Source organism: Pangasianodon hypophthalmus, chromosome 20, assembly GCF_027358585.1.
Source record: "Pangasianodon hypophthalmus isolate fPanHyp1 chromosome 20, fPanHyp1.pri, whole genome shotgun sequence".
Classification (NCBI taxonomy): Eukaryota; Metazoa; Chordata; class Actinopteri; order Siluriformes; family Pangasiidae; genus Pangasianodon; species Pangasianodon hypophthalmus.
In genome coordinates, this window is record NC_069729.1 from 13,915,495 (window position 1) to 13,933,539 (window position 18,045).

The window sequence follows — 18,045 nt, forward strand, 5'->3', positions numbered from 1 at the left end:
CAAAAAAAAAAACCAAAGGAAGTAAAATTAGCATATTAAATGTGATACAGCAACCAGATTTAGTCTGGCTAACAGGAAATGCATTTGACTACAAGGTCAAATTCATGTGGTTGAAATCCTATCAAGAGCTAATCAAGAAACAAGACACCTGAAACAAATGATTGTAATTGGCTTCATTGAATCTTTGATGAACAAGCCTACATGCTTTGTGTGTTTTTTATGAACTGTTACCAATCAGTATAAATCACTCAAACTCAAATCAGAAACTCAGAAGGAAAGTCAATTTACACTAACCTTATGTTCTCGATGAACTCACTGCATTTTAATTTTTGCAGTGTGTATATAATGATGCAAAATAACCATATTATTCTCTGCTGACTGCAACCAAAATGCTGCAAGCATTCGTTAATGAAATATGTGAAATTAGCACATCCTAATAAGCACAATGTAATTTGCATAATGTTGATTGAGGTTTATTAGCTTTCATATATTGTTAGCATCCTAAGAGCAATGTTCCATTTATCCATTTACTGATGGACTGTTCTTGATCAAAACATCTGAACAAATGGAACACACCTTTTTTGGATTTAGGTTTAATACGAAGCACATTTGGCAGAAGGAGGGAATAGACTTCTGAGGAAGAGTGCATTCTTGGAAGCCAAAGCTCAAGATCGATTAATGGTGAAGCAGATTACATGCAGGCAGTGTGAGGGAAGGTGGATAGAAAGGGATGCACTCTTTCCTCAAACCATCACTGCATTCGCTTTTATTGTCTTCAAAGTCTGAAGCCCAACTTTCAGCAGGGTTAATTATCTTCCATGTGATTTTACTCATGATTTTGGCATTTTTGCAGTTCCTAGTTAGCATTTCCATAGTATACTCCATAACAGCGTGATGTCCTGCAAATCCCTGTCTTTTACAGACAACCCCAGTAAACAAAATGAAATATATTATTGTTAACTCATAAAACAAAATGTTCCATAAATGCTTTTATTCCAAAGCCATCTGTCAATCAGCCATAGTGAGCAAGATCAGTTGTATCAATTGCTTAAGAGACCCTTTCCAAAGTAATCAACTTTTAGGCAGATCTGCAGTCAATAGGAGAGCATGATAACATTAGGTTAGATGCAGACATAGACTACATTGATGCAGACACCCTCAGAATACTAGACAAAGTTAGCTAGCCAATGTTTCTGCATATATGCCTATATTGCATATATTCCAATTCAAATGCTAATTAGAAAATGCTAATGCAAACATGTATTTGCAGGTGCATTTTACTTTTGCCAGCAATTGTACATTGTTGTGCACAGAAAGGGAATTGCAATTGAATTTGATTGATTACATGATTGATTAATTTTGGACCATCAGAGAGCTGATGAGACTGACCACAGGTGAATTATCTTGATTTTACTCTTCCAGTAATGACAGTAATGACAGATGACCTGACCATGAAATAAACCAGCAAAGAAAAATCAGGTAAATAGCACAAAAAATAAAATGACATTTGTAAATGAATAAGTAAATAAACAATTTCGGGGACTATACATGATCAAGCATTTTTAAAACATAAGAAATTTTTTACAAATATCCCTACAGAAAACAATGACAAAATATAATCACAAGTGGCAACTGTCAGCACTCTATCAGCAAATATTGCCTCCAGTGGCCCACTTTTGACAAGTTACATTGAACAATAAGGAGACCAGAGATGAACTCATCATGGTTTGTGACAGTGGCTCAGTGCAAATCATGTGAAATGCCTACTGAAATCTGATTTGCTTTTAGAGGTCATGTTTTTGAAGTAACCCATTTATCATTATAAAAACACTTACAGATTAGCACACCAATGCAGGACACCAAATTACAGCTCAGTCGGACTTATGCTTCCTGAGAAACAGGTACAGGTTTGAACTTAGCCCCACCCCCTATGGGAGACCATGCCACTGCCTTAGCACGCACCCTTTTCAAGTTTACCCTTTCAAGTTTAGTGGGAATCCGTTTAATATTTTATAGCTGTTGAGTAACAGCTGTTGGAGTAAATTATGCTCTATCCTCCTAGAATTGATTGGCATACAGCAGCCATGTTTGTTTCAAAATTTCAGCAGGTTTTTGATAATTATTGAGGTTCATGTTCTTGGTGTAGTAATAATACACAAATTTTTGAATATATGACAAATCCTATAACTAGTTTGCAAGAGTTTTGCATAGTATGCAAATTATTATAAATTTGAATGGGCATGGCTAAATGTTCCAAAAGACAGATTTTTGAGGTTTAAGCCTAAGAATCAGGCTAGTTCAATGTACACATTATTGTACAAAAGATATATTTTATATTATATTGTACATCAGATACATTCAAGTTTCTTGACAATAGTTTATTTCCGTGACAATAGATTTTTTCCAGGTTTTGTGCAAATCAATGCAGCCAGTCATGATTTACAGCTGTTTGAGCCAATTAGGCAACATCCCACTAGAGCCCATTGGCATGTGATGGCCATATTGTTATAAATGTCAACACATTTTTGATAATTAATGATGATAAGATGATCTGCTGGTATTTTGTCACCTATTAGACATGTATTATGCAGACTATGTTTCTCATATTATGCTAATTAGCTCATAATGTAAGTGGGTGGAGCTAAATGGGAGAGGTGAAGGAAAATGAATTCTGGATCCACCATCAGGCAGATCAGGCAAATCTGACTTGCCTGAGTAGCGGGAGGGACTACTGTCTTTTCATGTCTCTGCTGATTCGTTTAAGAGGAGAAAAAGAATAAGAAAGGAAAACCTCAAGCAGAAACAATAGGCTTCAGTACCTGTGTGATTCTAATATCAAAAATAAAATATTTAATGGAAAAATTGAATATGAGACAACAGACATTGCTCGGCTGCTTCTTTCTCTTTTTCAATTTGAATTAGTCCAGATTCTGGCTGGTGTTGGCTTGGTCCCCTTGTAACTCAGTGAGGATGCTTTAAATACTTGAGTCATTGGAGACAGATGCTGTCTTACCTGTGGGTTTTTTGTGAATTGTCCTAGCAGCCACTACTATGGACGCTGTCCTTGTATAGTATGACTGCAGGTTAAATTCATAGGTTGGATGTCTTTTTATACTGAGTGTTACCACATATGTTCTCACTGTTTCAGACTGAAGACACTTTTAAAAAGTTCCTAGAAGATGACTCAGCTCAGACTGCAGAAAAATAGTCAAGTTACAAATGCAGTTTATAGGGCAGGTTAATCACAATAATAGCTTGTTAAATAAATGCTGCCTTAATATACCTTACAGAGAAAACACGGCAGGGGTGAAGGTATCACAAGCCACCGTTCAAAGAAGACTTCAAGAGCAGAAATACAGAGGCTGTACCACAAGATGCCAACCACCCAACAGCAGATTGGAATTCACATACAGAGGTGAGCCACTAAAGTTCAAACCAAGATTAACCTCTACCAAAGTGATGGAAAGGCCAAAGTGTGGAGAAGGAAAGGATCTGCTCATAATCCAAAACATATGAGCTCATGGGTCAAACACAGTGGAAGTAGCGTCATGGCTTGAGCTTTCATAGCTGCTTCTGGAATGAGCTAACTAATCTTTATTAATGATGTAACTCATGCAGCAGAAAGAATTTAGAAGTCTACAGAAACATTCTGCCTGCCAATTTACAGAGAAATGCATCCAATCTAATTGGGAGGACCTTCATCATGCAGCAAGATAATGACCCAAAACACACTGCCAACACAACGAAGCACTTCATCTGGTAGAAAAAGTGGAAGGTTTTGAGCAAATGAGCATGCATTTCACCTCCTGAAGAGGAGACTGAAGAGAGAAACCCCCCAAAACAAACAACAACTGAAAGAAGCTGTAGTACAAGCCTGCAGTACCTGCAACAGTTTGCTGATGTCAGCTGGTTGCTGGCTTAATGCTGTTATTGCAAGCAACGGATATGCAACCAAATATTAAGTGTTATTTACTTTCATTTACTTTAAGACCTAAAAATTGGGTGGTAAGCCACCAAAGGTGGCCATGTTCTAAGTTGTTTAACACATCTAGATGTAAATATCAGGAAATGAAAGCTGTAATTCTGATCTATTATCTCATATTCATCTTTTGAACCCAAATGTCTTCAGTGTATAGCAAAAACAAAAGAATTGGCCTTGCCCTTCCAGTATTTTCAGAGGGGACTGTATGTTTATGTCTAAGTTTTTCCTTCCATCCAATTTTGAAGTAGGAATGCATATGACTGGATATTCAATGCTTAATATTAAATGTATTTGTGAATATCTGTAACCATTTTAAGGCAACAAAAATATAAATAATGTATTTTAAACAAAAAAGCAATAATTATACATCTAGTATATACAGGTACCAATTATTATTAGAACCTGCCAGCAGCCCTGCTTTCATGCCAAAATGAATTTTTGCAACTCCAAATTGCTATACATTGTTTGCTAGTAAGCATTACTGACTTGAATTTACTCCTGGTTGTCATGGTTTCTCCACTGTCTTCTTAGTACAATGGCTGTCTTAATGTGCATGACCTTTGATTCTGTGTGGATAGATAAATACACAAATAATTTTAACACAGCACACCTGTTTTGATTCCTTTACTTGGCACTTACACAGTATTTTAAGCTAGGCAGCTTAATTTTACACCCCATTACAAGTTGCTGATTAAAACAGTCAACTATGCTCCCTAAGGTTTCAGGGATATGCATCATTTTAACCAGACCAAGGAGCAGGCTAGCCTAGAATAGCCATTTTCACTGACTGGTTGACGCCATTGCTGGGGACCATCAGCATAACAAATAGAAATAGAAAATTGAGACATCCAGTAAAAGAGATTTGTCAGGTATAGACACAGAAAAAAGTAACACCTTTCTGACACCTCTCAAGCTTCACTAGCTTGCTGTGGTTGCTAAGGTGATGTGATATGTGGCCAATAAAATTATGCACATCTGCTCCTGTTTTAATTGATGCCCTGACGTATTTCATTTCTTCTCCACCTCAACTAAAAACAAATATGTGACAGAAACACCAAAACAGATTATATTGCACAGTGGCAGAAATGAAGCATCCTGAGTCCCAACATCTCCCATTGGTTGGTGCCACACTGTATTGATTTTCATTTGCATTATCTGTTTTATTAAACTGACGATACTGACATCATGTTGCATTGCATCACTGCCATTGTGGACGCTAAATATTGAGGCCCACCTTATTACTCACATTTTGTCCATAAAAAGAAATTTGGCCAGCTTACATAGGGATCACAGGAACCAGAAACCTACAGTTTCCATGTAGCAGAAAATTCTTTGACCCGCCTCAGCTAAATTACTGTCCCATAAGCAGGCTGTTAAATGAGGATCAGACTGGAAATGGAATTTCATGTGTGGATGCTGTTGGTGAAAGCTGGTGAATTTTTATGGGACAAAGCTTTATGTCATAGGCCCTTAGGACCCAGCGGCAGGCAAGAAGCCAATAAATTCTGTTCAGCCATGCTCTAGGGTTCTCACCCACAAATCCCAGGCCCCAGTTCTTCTGCTTTTTCCCCCAAAGCACTGCAAAACCCCAAATGAATCAATACTGCTAAGCCAAATGTTAAGTCAGCAATTCAAACAGCTCATGGTTTACACAAACACAATATAATCGCACTGTTTACGGCCTAGTGAATGATTAATGATGTGTGATGAAAACAGTGACTAACAAAAATGGCGTAAAGTATTTATTTGGTGTGTGGACATCAAGCAAAGCACTGGCACTATTTAAGGTGATAACTTCACTGCAATTTGGTCCTGTAGCTCAAAAATAAAATAGTAGCATTACCACATGATGGAAAATGTAGCAATGTAGGAATTCTATGGAGCCCCTAAGGGGACATGGTGATGGAAAAAAATATGGGAGTAATGTAGCTTGATATCAGCAGACTTTAGATTAGTTTAAGATTAGTTAATCATCAAGAAATGTGACTATGTCTACAAAAGCAGAATTTTTGGCAGTTTGGTGTTTTCAGGTGTGTACTCAGGTGTGTGTCTACATCATGCCAAGAAGAAAGGACATCAGCCATGACTATAGAAAAGCAACTGTTGCTGCTAATCAATCTGGGAAGGGTTATATGGTCATCTCCAAGCAATTTGAAATTCATCATTCTACAGTGAGAAGGATTGTTTACAAATGGAAAGCCTTCAAGATAGTTGCCAGTCTTCCTAGGAGTGGGTGTCCCAGCAAATTCCAGAGCCACATCATGTGGCCTACAGGCCTCTGTAAGCACATTAAATGTTTATGTTCATGACAGCACAATCAGAAAAAGACTGAATATGGCAGAATGACTTAGATTTGTAAAATTGCATCTTTACAAACCACACCAGTTCTGGAACAATATCCTTTGGGCTGATGAGACCAAGGTGGAGATGTTTGGCAAAAAACAAACGCAGCATATCACCACAAATACCTCATACCAACTGTCAAGCATGGTGTTGAAGGGGTGATTTGGGCGTGTTTTGCAGCCATAGGCAATGGGAAACTGGGATAATGATGAACTTTATACCAGAATATTCTTCAGACAAATGTGAGGCCGTCTTTCCTGCAGCTTGAGCTGGGCTGAAATTAGGTCATGCAACAGGACAATGATTCCAAGCACACCAGCAAGTCCGCATCTGAATGGCTAAAGAAGACAAAAATTAAGGTGATGGAATGGCTAAGTCAAAGTCCAGACCTCAACTCCATTGAGATGCGGTGGTCTTATGAGAGATGCGCATAAATGAATGCCCTCAAACATCAATGAACTGAAGCAATGTTGTAAAGAATAGTGGGTCCAAATTTCTCCAAAACACTGTGAAAGACTGATAAACTCCTACAGAAAAAAAGTTTACTTTTGTTAGAGGTAGTCACACTTCTTGATTAACTACTCTTGTTCCTAATTTCTTTAGGAACACCTGGCTGCTAATTATTCAGTCTCTTAATGAAGGTGGGTCTACATGTTACTAAATTGTAGGGTGTACTTATTTTTTCCCACCTGGTTTCTGAATGCTGGTTTACTTGACTACATATTGAAACCTGTTGTGGTTTTGTGTTGTCATCTGTGGTTATTTTTTAATAGAATTTGGTGAGATCCAAACAATTGTTATTTAGGCCCTGACAAATAAGGAGGGTGTACTTTCTTTTTCTCATGACTGTACTTGTTTAAAATTCACATTATATAAATTGTACTTAGAAAACATCTAGAACAGTATAAGATTTTCCTGATCAATGTTTGAATTTAGTAAAATTCTTGAGTGAACCTATGTTCATTATTCGTTCATTCTTTAGATCGGGGTTGCTGTGGATCCAGAGCCTATCCTGAGAACACAGGATGCAAGGTAGGTATATACCCTGGACGAGATAACAGTCTATTGCAGGGCACCATGCACTCATGCATTCACATGCTCCTTCACAGTGACAATTTAGTGCAGCCATTTCACCTACCATCGTGATTTTGGGAGGTGGAAGGATACCGGATACGTGAAATAAACCCACAGACATGGGAAATGTGAAATGCCACACAGACAATAAGCCCAGCTTAGGCTCGAACAAGGAACCCTGGAACTGAGGTATCTCCACTCTATAGTAGATAACACAGCAAATACTCTTCAACAGAGCTTCTAGACACTCTCCATGCCACACCATATTGATAAATATACATCCCAGAATTGTTGCAATAAAATGGCCAACATTTTATACACTGACCTGGAAATGAACTGGCCAGGGATGTTTCAACCCTGGTATAAATTTTACCCACCAGCCTCAAAGGAAATTTCACCTTGAACGACTTGCATATCCACCTTTATAATTAACATGTGATCTTTAATGGCATCCAAGATTTATTTTGTAACAAAATTCAGAAGTTGACTATTTTAGTTAAAATTTCTTTCATAAACTTCATGGTCTATTTTCATTTTGGTTAATGGTTTGCTACCTTACTTACAATGCCATTAGACTACCTGCTGATAGTGCCAGGGGGATTTAAGCCTTGCTTCATCTCTAACTAATCCAACTGGTGCAGCAGTGCTTTAATCCTTTAGTATGTCCAGCTCTCTCACCTCCTCATCTGTACACTTTACTCAGACAGACAAGAATCGAAAACTTCCAACTTTCATGCTAATACCGCCATCAATGCCAACGTGCTTGTCATCTTGTAGATTGCTGGCTAGCCAAGCATCTGCCGTAGCACAATGCAACGGCGTGGTATATATGCATTGCATTGTGAAATGATGAGGTCAATGTTTGCTGTCTCCATTATTTTATGTTAGAGTTATCATTAATATGACATAGAACATTCCTAGACAATGGTCCATAAGAAAAGAAGCTGGAACTCATTTAATATTTTTCAACAAATAGTCCATCAGCCAAACTCCCTATGTATATTACAGATTAGGCCAAATGTTTACATATACTTAAGCTAAAGATATTCAATCTCATTTTTTCACAACTCCACACATTTCATGTTATACATTTCTTTTAGCAATTAGGGCATCTACTTAGTTAACATCAGAGGTAATTTTAAAACAACTCATTAGCAACAGATTTATTTCAGCTTTAATTCACTATATCAGAATGCCAGTGGGTCAAATGTTTACATACATCAGGTTGCCTGTTTCTTTAAACAGTCTGCAATGATCTTTAGAAGCTTCTGATTGCCCAGTTGTCAATTAGGAATTAATGGGAGTGCACCTGTGGCTGTAGAAGGGTTTATAGTGCCTTTAGAGTGCCTTTTTGCCCTTGATACTATAAGAAAATCCAAGCAACTCTGCCAAAACCTCTATTGTGGTCCTTCACAAGGAGCAATTTCCAAACAACTGAAGGTACCATAAGCATCTGTACAAACAATTGTATGCAACTATAAACTCACTGAGCACTTTATTAGGAACACCTGTACACCTACACGTTCATGCAATTATCTAATCAGCAAATCGTGTGTCAGCAGCACAATGCATAAAATCAGGCAGATGAAGGCCAGCAGCTTCAACATGTTCACATCAACAGGCTAGTTTGAGTATTTCTATCACTACTGATTTCCTGGGATTTTCACACACAACATTCTCTAGAGTACTCAGAATGGTGCAATAAAAAACATCCTGTGACTGGCAGTTCTGTGGACAGAAATGCCTTGTTGATGAAAGAGGTCACCGTACAATGGCAAGACTGGTTCAAGCTAACAAAAAGGCTATGGTAACTCAAACAGCCACTCTGTACAATTGTGGTGAGCAGAAAAGCATTTCAGAGTGCACAACCCATCGAAATTTGAGGCAAATGGGCTACAACAGCAGAAGTCCATGCCAGGTTCCACTTCTGTCAGCCAAGAACAGAAAGGTGAGGCTGCAGTGGGCACATGATTGCAGCATGAAAGCATGATGCATAATGCAATCATGTAAACATAGAAATGCTTCCATCATCTTGTGGAATCCATGCCATGAAGAATTGAGGCTGTTTTGAGAGCAAAGGAAGGCCCATGGTGTTCCTAATAAAGTGCTCAGTGAATGTATAAATCTTGGGAACACAGTCACAGCATTATTCAGGAAAGAGGCAAAAATTAACTCCCAGGGACGAACAAACTTTCATCTCAAAGGGTCAACTGAACCCAAAGACAACAACAAATTGAAACTGGTGAAAGAGTTGGAGACTTCAGGTAACAAAGTATGTACATCCACCATTAAGATCACATCACCATGGCCTGAAAGGCTGTCATGCAAGGAAGGAGCCTCTGGTGTGAACACCAGCCACTGGGTGGTGGGTTCTCAGGTCAGATGAAACAAAACTTGAACTGTTTGGCCAAAATGACCAGCACTATGCATGGAGAAAACAGGGTGAGGCTTTTAATCTGAAGAACACCATCCCAACAAGTTGTGGGGGTGGTCTGCTGGAAAAGGTATTGGTACACTTCAGAAAAAAGAGACACTTGTGGAAGGCTACCCCAAGGGTTTTATCCAACTTCAAGAAATTAAATGGCAATGCCACCAAATATTATATAGTAAATAAAAGCTGACATAAATCGTCTCATCTATTATTCTGAAATTACCACTTATGGAAATAGATACTCTACTTGACATACAGAAAATGTTTGGTAACATAAAACATGGAGTTGTGTAAAATTGAGTTTCAATTGCTTTAGCCTAGGTATATGTAAACTTTTAGCCTGGTGTGATCCCTGGTGATTGGGTTATGACAAATTCCCCCAGTGGTTTACGTGTAAATTAAAGCATACCTACACCATATAGGTTGGTTTCTAAGGGGATCATTTTTCATTAGAGATTTACATACATACAATTCAAAGGTTGGTTGCTGTTAGTCTTTCAGTAACCCAAAAGCAGGTGATAAAGAAATAAACACAGGTCATTTTTAAATACTTTAATTCACAACTTCTTAATATTAACTAAAGATACAACACTGACATTTTACAGTTCAAGGTCACAGATTCAACTGAATGGAAAAGATTATTCAGTAATAAAAGATGAAGTTGTTCTGGATGTCTCGGCAATGGTTTCTGTTACAGACTGAAATAGCCTTAAAAAGGTGTTTTGCGGCTTCCGGCATAACGTCCTTCTCCCAACACAAAATTATTCCAATAACAAAGTCATGAGGAACGGCTGAACGCTCATTTGAAACAGTTCAACTGTGTACACAGGTTAAGTGTTCTGTAAAAACTGCAGTATTTAAGAGTGTACAGTTAGATTCTGCAAAAAATCATGAACATTTGCTGACATATACACTGCAATAGTCTTGAAAAATACATCCATATCTAAGCTCAAGCTATGTATATAGAGAATCATTAGATGAAAAAAATAAAGATATGCATATACGACCTCAAAATGAGCCTTTTAGCCAGTATTTTTTGGGGGGAAAAAACTTGGTTTGTTTTTTTTTTTTGCGTGTTTGTGTTTGTCACCGTCACCATGGCAATATGGACACAAAAGGTATAGAGAAACAGAATTGTTGGGATGTGTAAGCCCAAACATTTAGGGGTTTTATTAAACTTGATGGACCTCTCGGTTGCAAGTTCTGCTGACTGAAGGCTGAGAAGATGCCAAGCTCAACTCTCACCATCAGTCATTAGACAAGAAATAAAATGGGAATCACAAAGGTGTTGGTTAATATGGTTATTGAAAGTTAAATCAGGCTCTAGGCCATCAATGTCAGCAATTTATTATGTAAGTGTGAATGCTAGTGGCTATGGCAACATTGTAATCATTGAGCACCAAAATACCAGTGTTGTCTCATTTAAAAAAATGGAGTGAGAAGTACAGAATAAAATATATTCTGTAACATTTATATATTTAAAAAAAAAAAGAAAAAAAAAAAAAGATAAGGCCATTTCTTTTGCCCTGTGATGAAATTAATCTATCATAGTGCTCCTGATCTATTAAATGGTACAGGAAGTAAGGACTGTTTATTTATTATGCACTGCCAAGTCCTGACCAGGCCTGCACTATTTCCAGTTCTCTTGGTTGAGTGTTTATAGTGATACTCTCAACATATATATGCTTGCTGCTTATGGTGTATGCAGACAAGCAGGAGGAGAACTGATCATTGTCTCCGAGGAAACCATGTCCCAGAGTTAGGGTAATTAACTTAAGATTCAAATTAGTAGCAAGTTCTCACTAGATGTAACTCTCGTATTATTACAGGGACGCATCAAGAACAGGAAAAAAATGCAGTGCAGCTTTAATTCTGTAAAGTCAGACCACAGATGAGTTTAGGTTTTTCTCTGCTCTAATACATCTGATTAATCTCAAAATGAGCTGTTGAATTAAAGCAGGTCTGTTAAAGCAGGACGAATACTAAGCAATTCTGTGGGCACAACAAAAATCTGTACTCAATATTCAGCATCAAATCGAATGTAGGTTTTTTGGGTTTTTTTTGGTAAAAATGCCTCTAACTCAAGCCAATGTTATTTGAACCAATCTTCAACATACCACGGTACTGGACAAGCAAGACTCACTGTGACAATCAGGTCTGTGACACATGCTAGGGAATAAACATACCCCTACCCCCATGTACCATTAAAACTTAAATGTTATGCAGTCTATGCCTACAGACTTATGCACTGGACAATTAAAAACATAGTCAAGGCATTTCAAAAACAATAGCAAACTGAAATATAACAAATTATAATAATGTATCTCTCTAAACCAACATTACAGAGTCACACTAGAAATCCGATTAATTTGTAAATTCTGTTTCTCAGGGAGCCTGTTCCAAAAAAAGGGGGGGACCATATAGGAACACTGCATAGTGATACAATGTGGTTATTTCGTTTAGCTTAGTTTATCAAAATCAAGGCAAAATTCCAATGAATAAAAGAAACACTTATGTAACGGAAAATCAAACTAATTTCCCTCCTTGGATCACCAACGTTGGTCATACATGTGAAAAATGCATAATTTGAGATAAAACTCCCACTCAGACTGAAATAATCATGTTTTGATCCAAGTAACACCCCAGTATAAGAAATTCTAATAGCATATGTGGATATAAAAGTCACTTTTGATGTCTCTAGTCTATACAGAATGTACAAGTGGATGAATCTGTATCACAGGTGACAAATTGACTCGCAAGATTTTCTGAGCCTCTTTCCTCACCTCCTCATCAGTGACAGACTCGTCCACTTTGATGACTTTCCACTGAAGACTATTTCCATGCAGTTTAGACACGTCTTGGCCATTTGTGACGAGGGCTGGCTGAGACCAGCCTAAACCTTGGCAGTTCAGCCTCCTCAATGAATCACTGTCCTCACAGTTCAAACCATTGCTCATTACACCAGATTTACCTGATATTATCTGGACCTTTTTACCCTCTTTCAGACTAATACCATTTTGACAAACAATTGGGGCAGAATCTCCAATGAGGGCATCATCCACTTTAACAGGACAGGACAAAACTCTTTTATTGTCCAGAGCTACTACACTTGATGTTTGAGTGATGTTTTCTGAAGGAGAGTGTGGTATCCCAGAGAGAGTTGGTGGGCAATGGACACTGGGACTGATCGTGCTTTGCGAGTCCACACCAAAGTGAATTTGCAGCCTTGCAGTATGGCCCCCAGTAACACCCTTTATGTTTGTTAATTTCAGGCACTGCTGCACTTGAACAGAACTTGGAATCGGCACTGATGGTTTTGGTGAAACAGTCTGCTTGAGAGTATCTACTGAGAGATTGGTCAGTAGAATCTTGGGCTGGTTTTGTAAGATGGCCTTGGCGGTTGTACCGAAAACCGAGGAACTGGCATCCTTGTTCTTTATCAAAGTCTTTCGACCTCGTTTCTTACAAGGTTTTTGTACTCTTGGAATCTTACTGCCAATCTCTGTTGTGAGAGATTGTGTTGTGCAAGACCTGTACCCATATACATCTTTGCTTCTTAGCACCACTGGTTTACGTCCTTCATCTTTTAACGCCTGAAGAAAAGATACCATTTGCCTCTCTGTCTCAGAGAGGTCCTGGGAAATGGGATTGAAGACCTTCAGGGCCTCCTTAAGGGCAGTCTGGCCAGCTGTAGCAAATCTGGACCAGGAGAGAACAGCCCTCTCCACATTCGGTTCTTCACAATTCATGGTACCCATCCACAGATGGGATGCATAAAGGCTTCAGGTGTCTGTGAACATGAAAGATATGGGGTTAGGTTAAGCCCAGACAAACAGATATAAATTGAAATACTTTCAAACAATAAAGAAACAGGTGAGGAAATGTGGGTCACATCACATCACAGCTACCAGGCTGTGACACATGCAGCATCTGCGACATATGCAGCCAGTCACAGCCTCTTCAAACTTCCTCTGAGGCAACAATGTAGGACATATATAGTCTGGAGACCTTACAACTACTGTACACACACTTTTACATAAACCTGCTTAATATTAAAATTCGTTTCTGTGAGAACCGAGGTGAAGTCATAGGAATGCTGCTTGAATGTTAATAGAGAAGAGCAGGGATGTTGACTGGATGGTATAAGGGTGAGGAATACTTGTGAGTTCTTGTTCCCTAACTTGAACTTATACCAGACATACTTCCAAATATTTCTATTTAAAGCTTTTACCCCAGGTCAATAACACCAAAGTTTAAGAGCAATGAAGCTGCAGAAAAAAATGACAATGAAGCACTCCACTATCAAATCTAAAGAACCTGCCAGCGAATTTATCCTGGTGGCAAAGGATGTTAGATTTCGCACAGCTAGCAGTGCTTTCTAATGGTCAATCTCATCATAGACATAATGCACAACAGCAAATATAATTGCAGAACGATGTGGAAGAACTCTGACTGAATGTCTTAAATGACAGAGTATCTGTAACTCACTTTACCACAGATGAGTGAATGGGTCTGACAGCCCTGAGTAAGGACCCAACTATCATCATCTTGTCCTTCTTGTAAATGGAAAACACTCAAAACACCAGATCACTAATATTTTGTATATAAAATTAAATTAAACGAAAACCCAAGTTTTGGGCCACTACAACAGCTTCAGTGCACCATGGCATAGATTCTACAAGGCCACAGTTGATTTACATAATTTTTGTACTCATCAAAACCATTCAGTGACCCCTCATGCTCTTGGGATTGGAGAACTGTTATCCTGTAAGAGACCACTCCCATCATTATAGAAGTGTTTCATCATAGGATAAACCTGATTAGTCAGAATAACTTGACATTGATTTGTGGTGACCCTTCCTTCTAATGGAAGTAAAAAATATTTGAGTCTGGCTTGCATCTTATTCATCTTCAGTAACCACTTTATCCCGCACAGGGTCACAGTGGTTTGGACCCAGGATCTGTGAAACAGCAGTGCAACCTGCTGTACCACCATGCCACTCTAGCATCTTTATTCTCTCTCAATATGTTTAACTGTGAGGAGACATACTGTGCATATTGAACCAACAGAACATATGACCGCTTTGCTCTGTACTTTATTTTGCTTGATTTTATCAGTATTTTCACATAACTGTAAGTTACTAAAAATATTGTCTATTATCTGTGCATGTGGATTAAGGCTCCTAGTGAAAAAAACTGCTCTACCATCTAGCCAGATCAAAAGCAATGACATTGGTCACATTTTAATGGTAAACCAATGCACAGAACTTATCAAAACCAAACAACAGTCAAAGCTCTGACTTACCCCAAATTCACATCGGCTGTGTCACGAAAGCATCTCTTCAAAATACACTTCATATGTTCACATGTGCTACCATTAGCATGCTTCATTTTTATCAAGAAAACTAGTGCCCAAATGTACAACAGTGTCAATGAAGCATTGAGGACATCAAGGAGAAAAGGGGCAAGAGCACCCTGCATGTGTGTGGTTTTCTAGATAAAAATGAAGCGTGCTGTCATTCTAAGTAGTTTGTGTGGTGTGGTCAGACAGTCATTATATGATGGGTTCAGTGTGAATTTGATGCAGTAAAACACAATGTAGGAGCCTGTCTCAGATCCATTTTCAGCAGCATAATAAGACATGCATAAGACATACATCATTATCGAGCCTCCATTCTAGTTCCTTCAGGAAAGACGTTACTTTCCGAATTCCAAGGAATATTCAGTTTTCATCTGGAAAAATCCACTCTGAACAGCTTGCATAATTAATGTGACATTCAATTTTCTCCAAGGGTTACTTTACAATGAAATTCTGAGTTGAGTTTTTTTTTTTTTTTTTTTTTTTTTAACTTTCATATACATTTCATAGGATTGTTTTCTTTCACAGACATTTCACTTTGAATAATGGCTTCTGACATGATCCACATGGCCATTTGAGTTCCCACTTGTAGTGGAGCCATAGATTCATCCCTACCTAAGGACCAGTCAAGTTCTCTCAACTCCTCATCTCTGCACAGGGCTCTGCTCAAACAGTTAGGATTCCATATCTCCAACTTCCATGTTAGTCAGACATTCTGGATCAACGCCATTGTATGCATCCATTTCATAGCTTGCTATCCGAGCTGAGTTGGTTGCAGACCACACACTTAAGGGGTATTCCTATAAAGTTCCTGAACCACTTCAAGTGCTCCTATCAATTTAAGGGAGCAGTTGCTCTACTCCCTCCAGGATCCCTGAGCACCTCACCCTATCATAGACAGTAAGCCCAACAACACTCAGAGGAACCTCATTTCTGCCACCTGTATTCATGACCACAGTTAATAACCACAGGTGAGGATAGGGACTGACTGGTAAACTGAACACTTTGTCCAAAAACTGAACTCCTTTTTTGTCAATCTCAAGCTCCAATTTTCCATCACTTGTGAATAAGGTCCCAAGGTACCTGGTTGTAATGATTTCCATCTAAGTCACAACAAGCACATGTATATGTTAGAGGTCTGCTTCAGATGGTGCCAAGAAAATCTCATTGCCAATTAATAGGGACATTACCTCAACCCTTGTATACTGGACACCTCTCCAAACTTGGCTGCGTCTTGTAATCCAGTCCTTGAAAACAACAAACAGAAGAGTAGTTAAGACAGACCCCTGATGGAGTCTGCCACCCACCTAAAATAGTTTCACCTTACCATCAAGAATGCGCTCACTACACTCATACAGAGACCACATCACAAAATAGCAACCTAAATACTGCTGATACTCCTTCACATGTAAGATTAGCACAGTCTCACAATCCTCTCACGCCGTTGTGCAAGAGTAAAGAGCTGGTCCACTGCTCCACAGCCAGGAAGGAACCCTCCTGAATGCTAGATTAAATTATCTGATAGAGTCTCCTCTCCTGAATCCTGGTAGTTCCGAGGAGGCTCCCCAGTCCACCATCCTAGTTCACCCCTTCAAAGGCACTGCTCCAGATTTCCAACATTGACGAGGCATGTTAACCATAGAACCCCAAACTTGTCCATCTCCGGCAAAACTGCATCCACCCCTGCAGCCTGCTGCTATGAAGGTTTCTAATCACCAAAGTAAGACTCAGGAAGCAGAGATTTCATGCCTCCTGAAGGGAGGGCATGTCCACTAGGTTAAGGAGTCCCTCACTTTGATCCATCCATCATGCACCACTATCCCCAATAGAGATCAACACACTCTGCACTTACTCTCTGCATGGCCTTGTCTCCCTTGAACAGTTTGCCAGAACATCTTAGGGGTCCCCAAAGCCTTGTTCCTCTGGCCTCACCAACCTTGTGCAAATTTGTCCCATGTGCAAGCTTTTGCCTCTGCAGCTTCAGACCTTTCTAGCTCTCCTGTAACTCTCAACTGAATCCAGAGATCCCTTCATAAGAATTATTTGGATGGCCTCCTTCTTCTACTTGACTACCTCCATCACCATTAGTGTCCACCAGCACCTCCCAGGGTTACAGTCATGACAGGCACCATCAGACTTCTGTCCACAGCATTGTGTACCTGCCTGTCTGATTAATGACAAGAATATAGTGCATTCAGTACTAATATCCCTGACTTCACTTGGCACAAGGAAGAAGTGTTTTCAAAAGTTAAATTAGTCTCTCAACAAAAGTAACAGGGTGTCTGGCACTCTGTGCAACAAATCCAACTCCCCACCAAGCTGCAGTCAGATTACAGCCTGGGACTGCTCCTTACCCGAGTATGACCTCTAGTATGATGCAGTCATAATTGACTCTTAGCCCTAGGTATTCTCGTACAAAGTACACTTATGAGTTACCTTGTGTGATGAGTTTGTTAATGACAACACAGTGACAACGATAATTGGCTTGCACAAAAATCTAATAACAATTTATTACTTGGGTTCACATCTACTTCTCCAAATCATGCCCCACCAAGCAGAGCATGTGAGTGAAGCAGAGTGGTGTGACACTCCGCTCAATATTCCACACTATGCATGTGCGTGCCACTCAATCACTCACAGCCCAAGCGAACACTCCACTCATGTATGGCTCACGCTCACCGGTAAAAAAAAAAAAAAAAAAACGTTGGTTCAAATCCCGTTCCGACATGAAATTTCTCTGTAGTATACTTGTTTCTGTTTGTAATACATTGCTTGAATAAATGCCTCAATTACAGTAGTAGAGATAATTATTAGATTTGTGGGTGACATTCTGTTAGAGGCTGTGCCTTTAATTAA

The 18,045-nt window shown here is 39.0% G+C and overlaps 1 protein-coding gene and 1 long non-coding RNA gene across 5 annotated transcripts in view; one reads left to right on the top strand and one right to left on the bottom strand.

Moving 5' to 3' along the window:
• The window catches only part of LOC117599900 (uncharacterized), a 19,770-nt gene continuing 1,725 nt past the window's right edge, over positions 1-18,045 (top strand). The window contains exons 1-3 of the long non-coding RNA XR_004580226.2: positions 1-1,479; positions 3,291-3,415; positions 7,308-7,357. This is a non-coding gene — a long non-coding RNA (uncharacterized LOC117599900). The remainder of the gene's footprint in view (positions 1,480-3,290; positions 3,416-7,307; positions 7,358-18,045) is intronic.
• The window catches only part of ccdc71 (coiled-coil domain containing 71), a 24,798-nt gene continuing 17,120 nt past the window's right edge, over positions 10,368-18,045 (bottom strand). For 3 of the 4 annotated variants that reach the window (XM_026932678.3, XM_034314268.2, XM_026932679.3), the window contains exon 2: positions 10,368-13,620. In XM_026932678.3, coding sequence (XP_026788479.1) covers positions 12,533-13,588 — 1,056 coding nt within the window. In that variant the 5' untranslated portion in view covers positions 13,589-13,620 and the 3' untranslated portion in view covers positions 10,368-12,532. Of the gene's footprint in view, positions 13,621-16,379; positions 16,437-18,045 lie in introns of all 4 variants that reach the window. The other variant, XM_034314267.2, reaches the window with a different exon arrangement.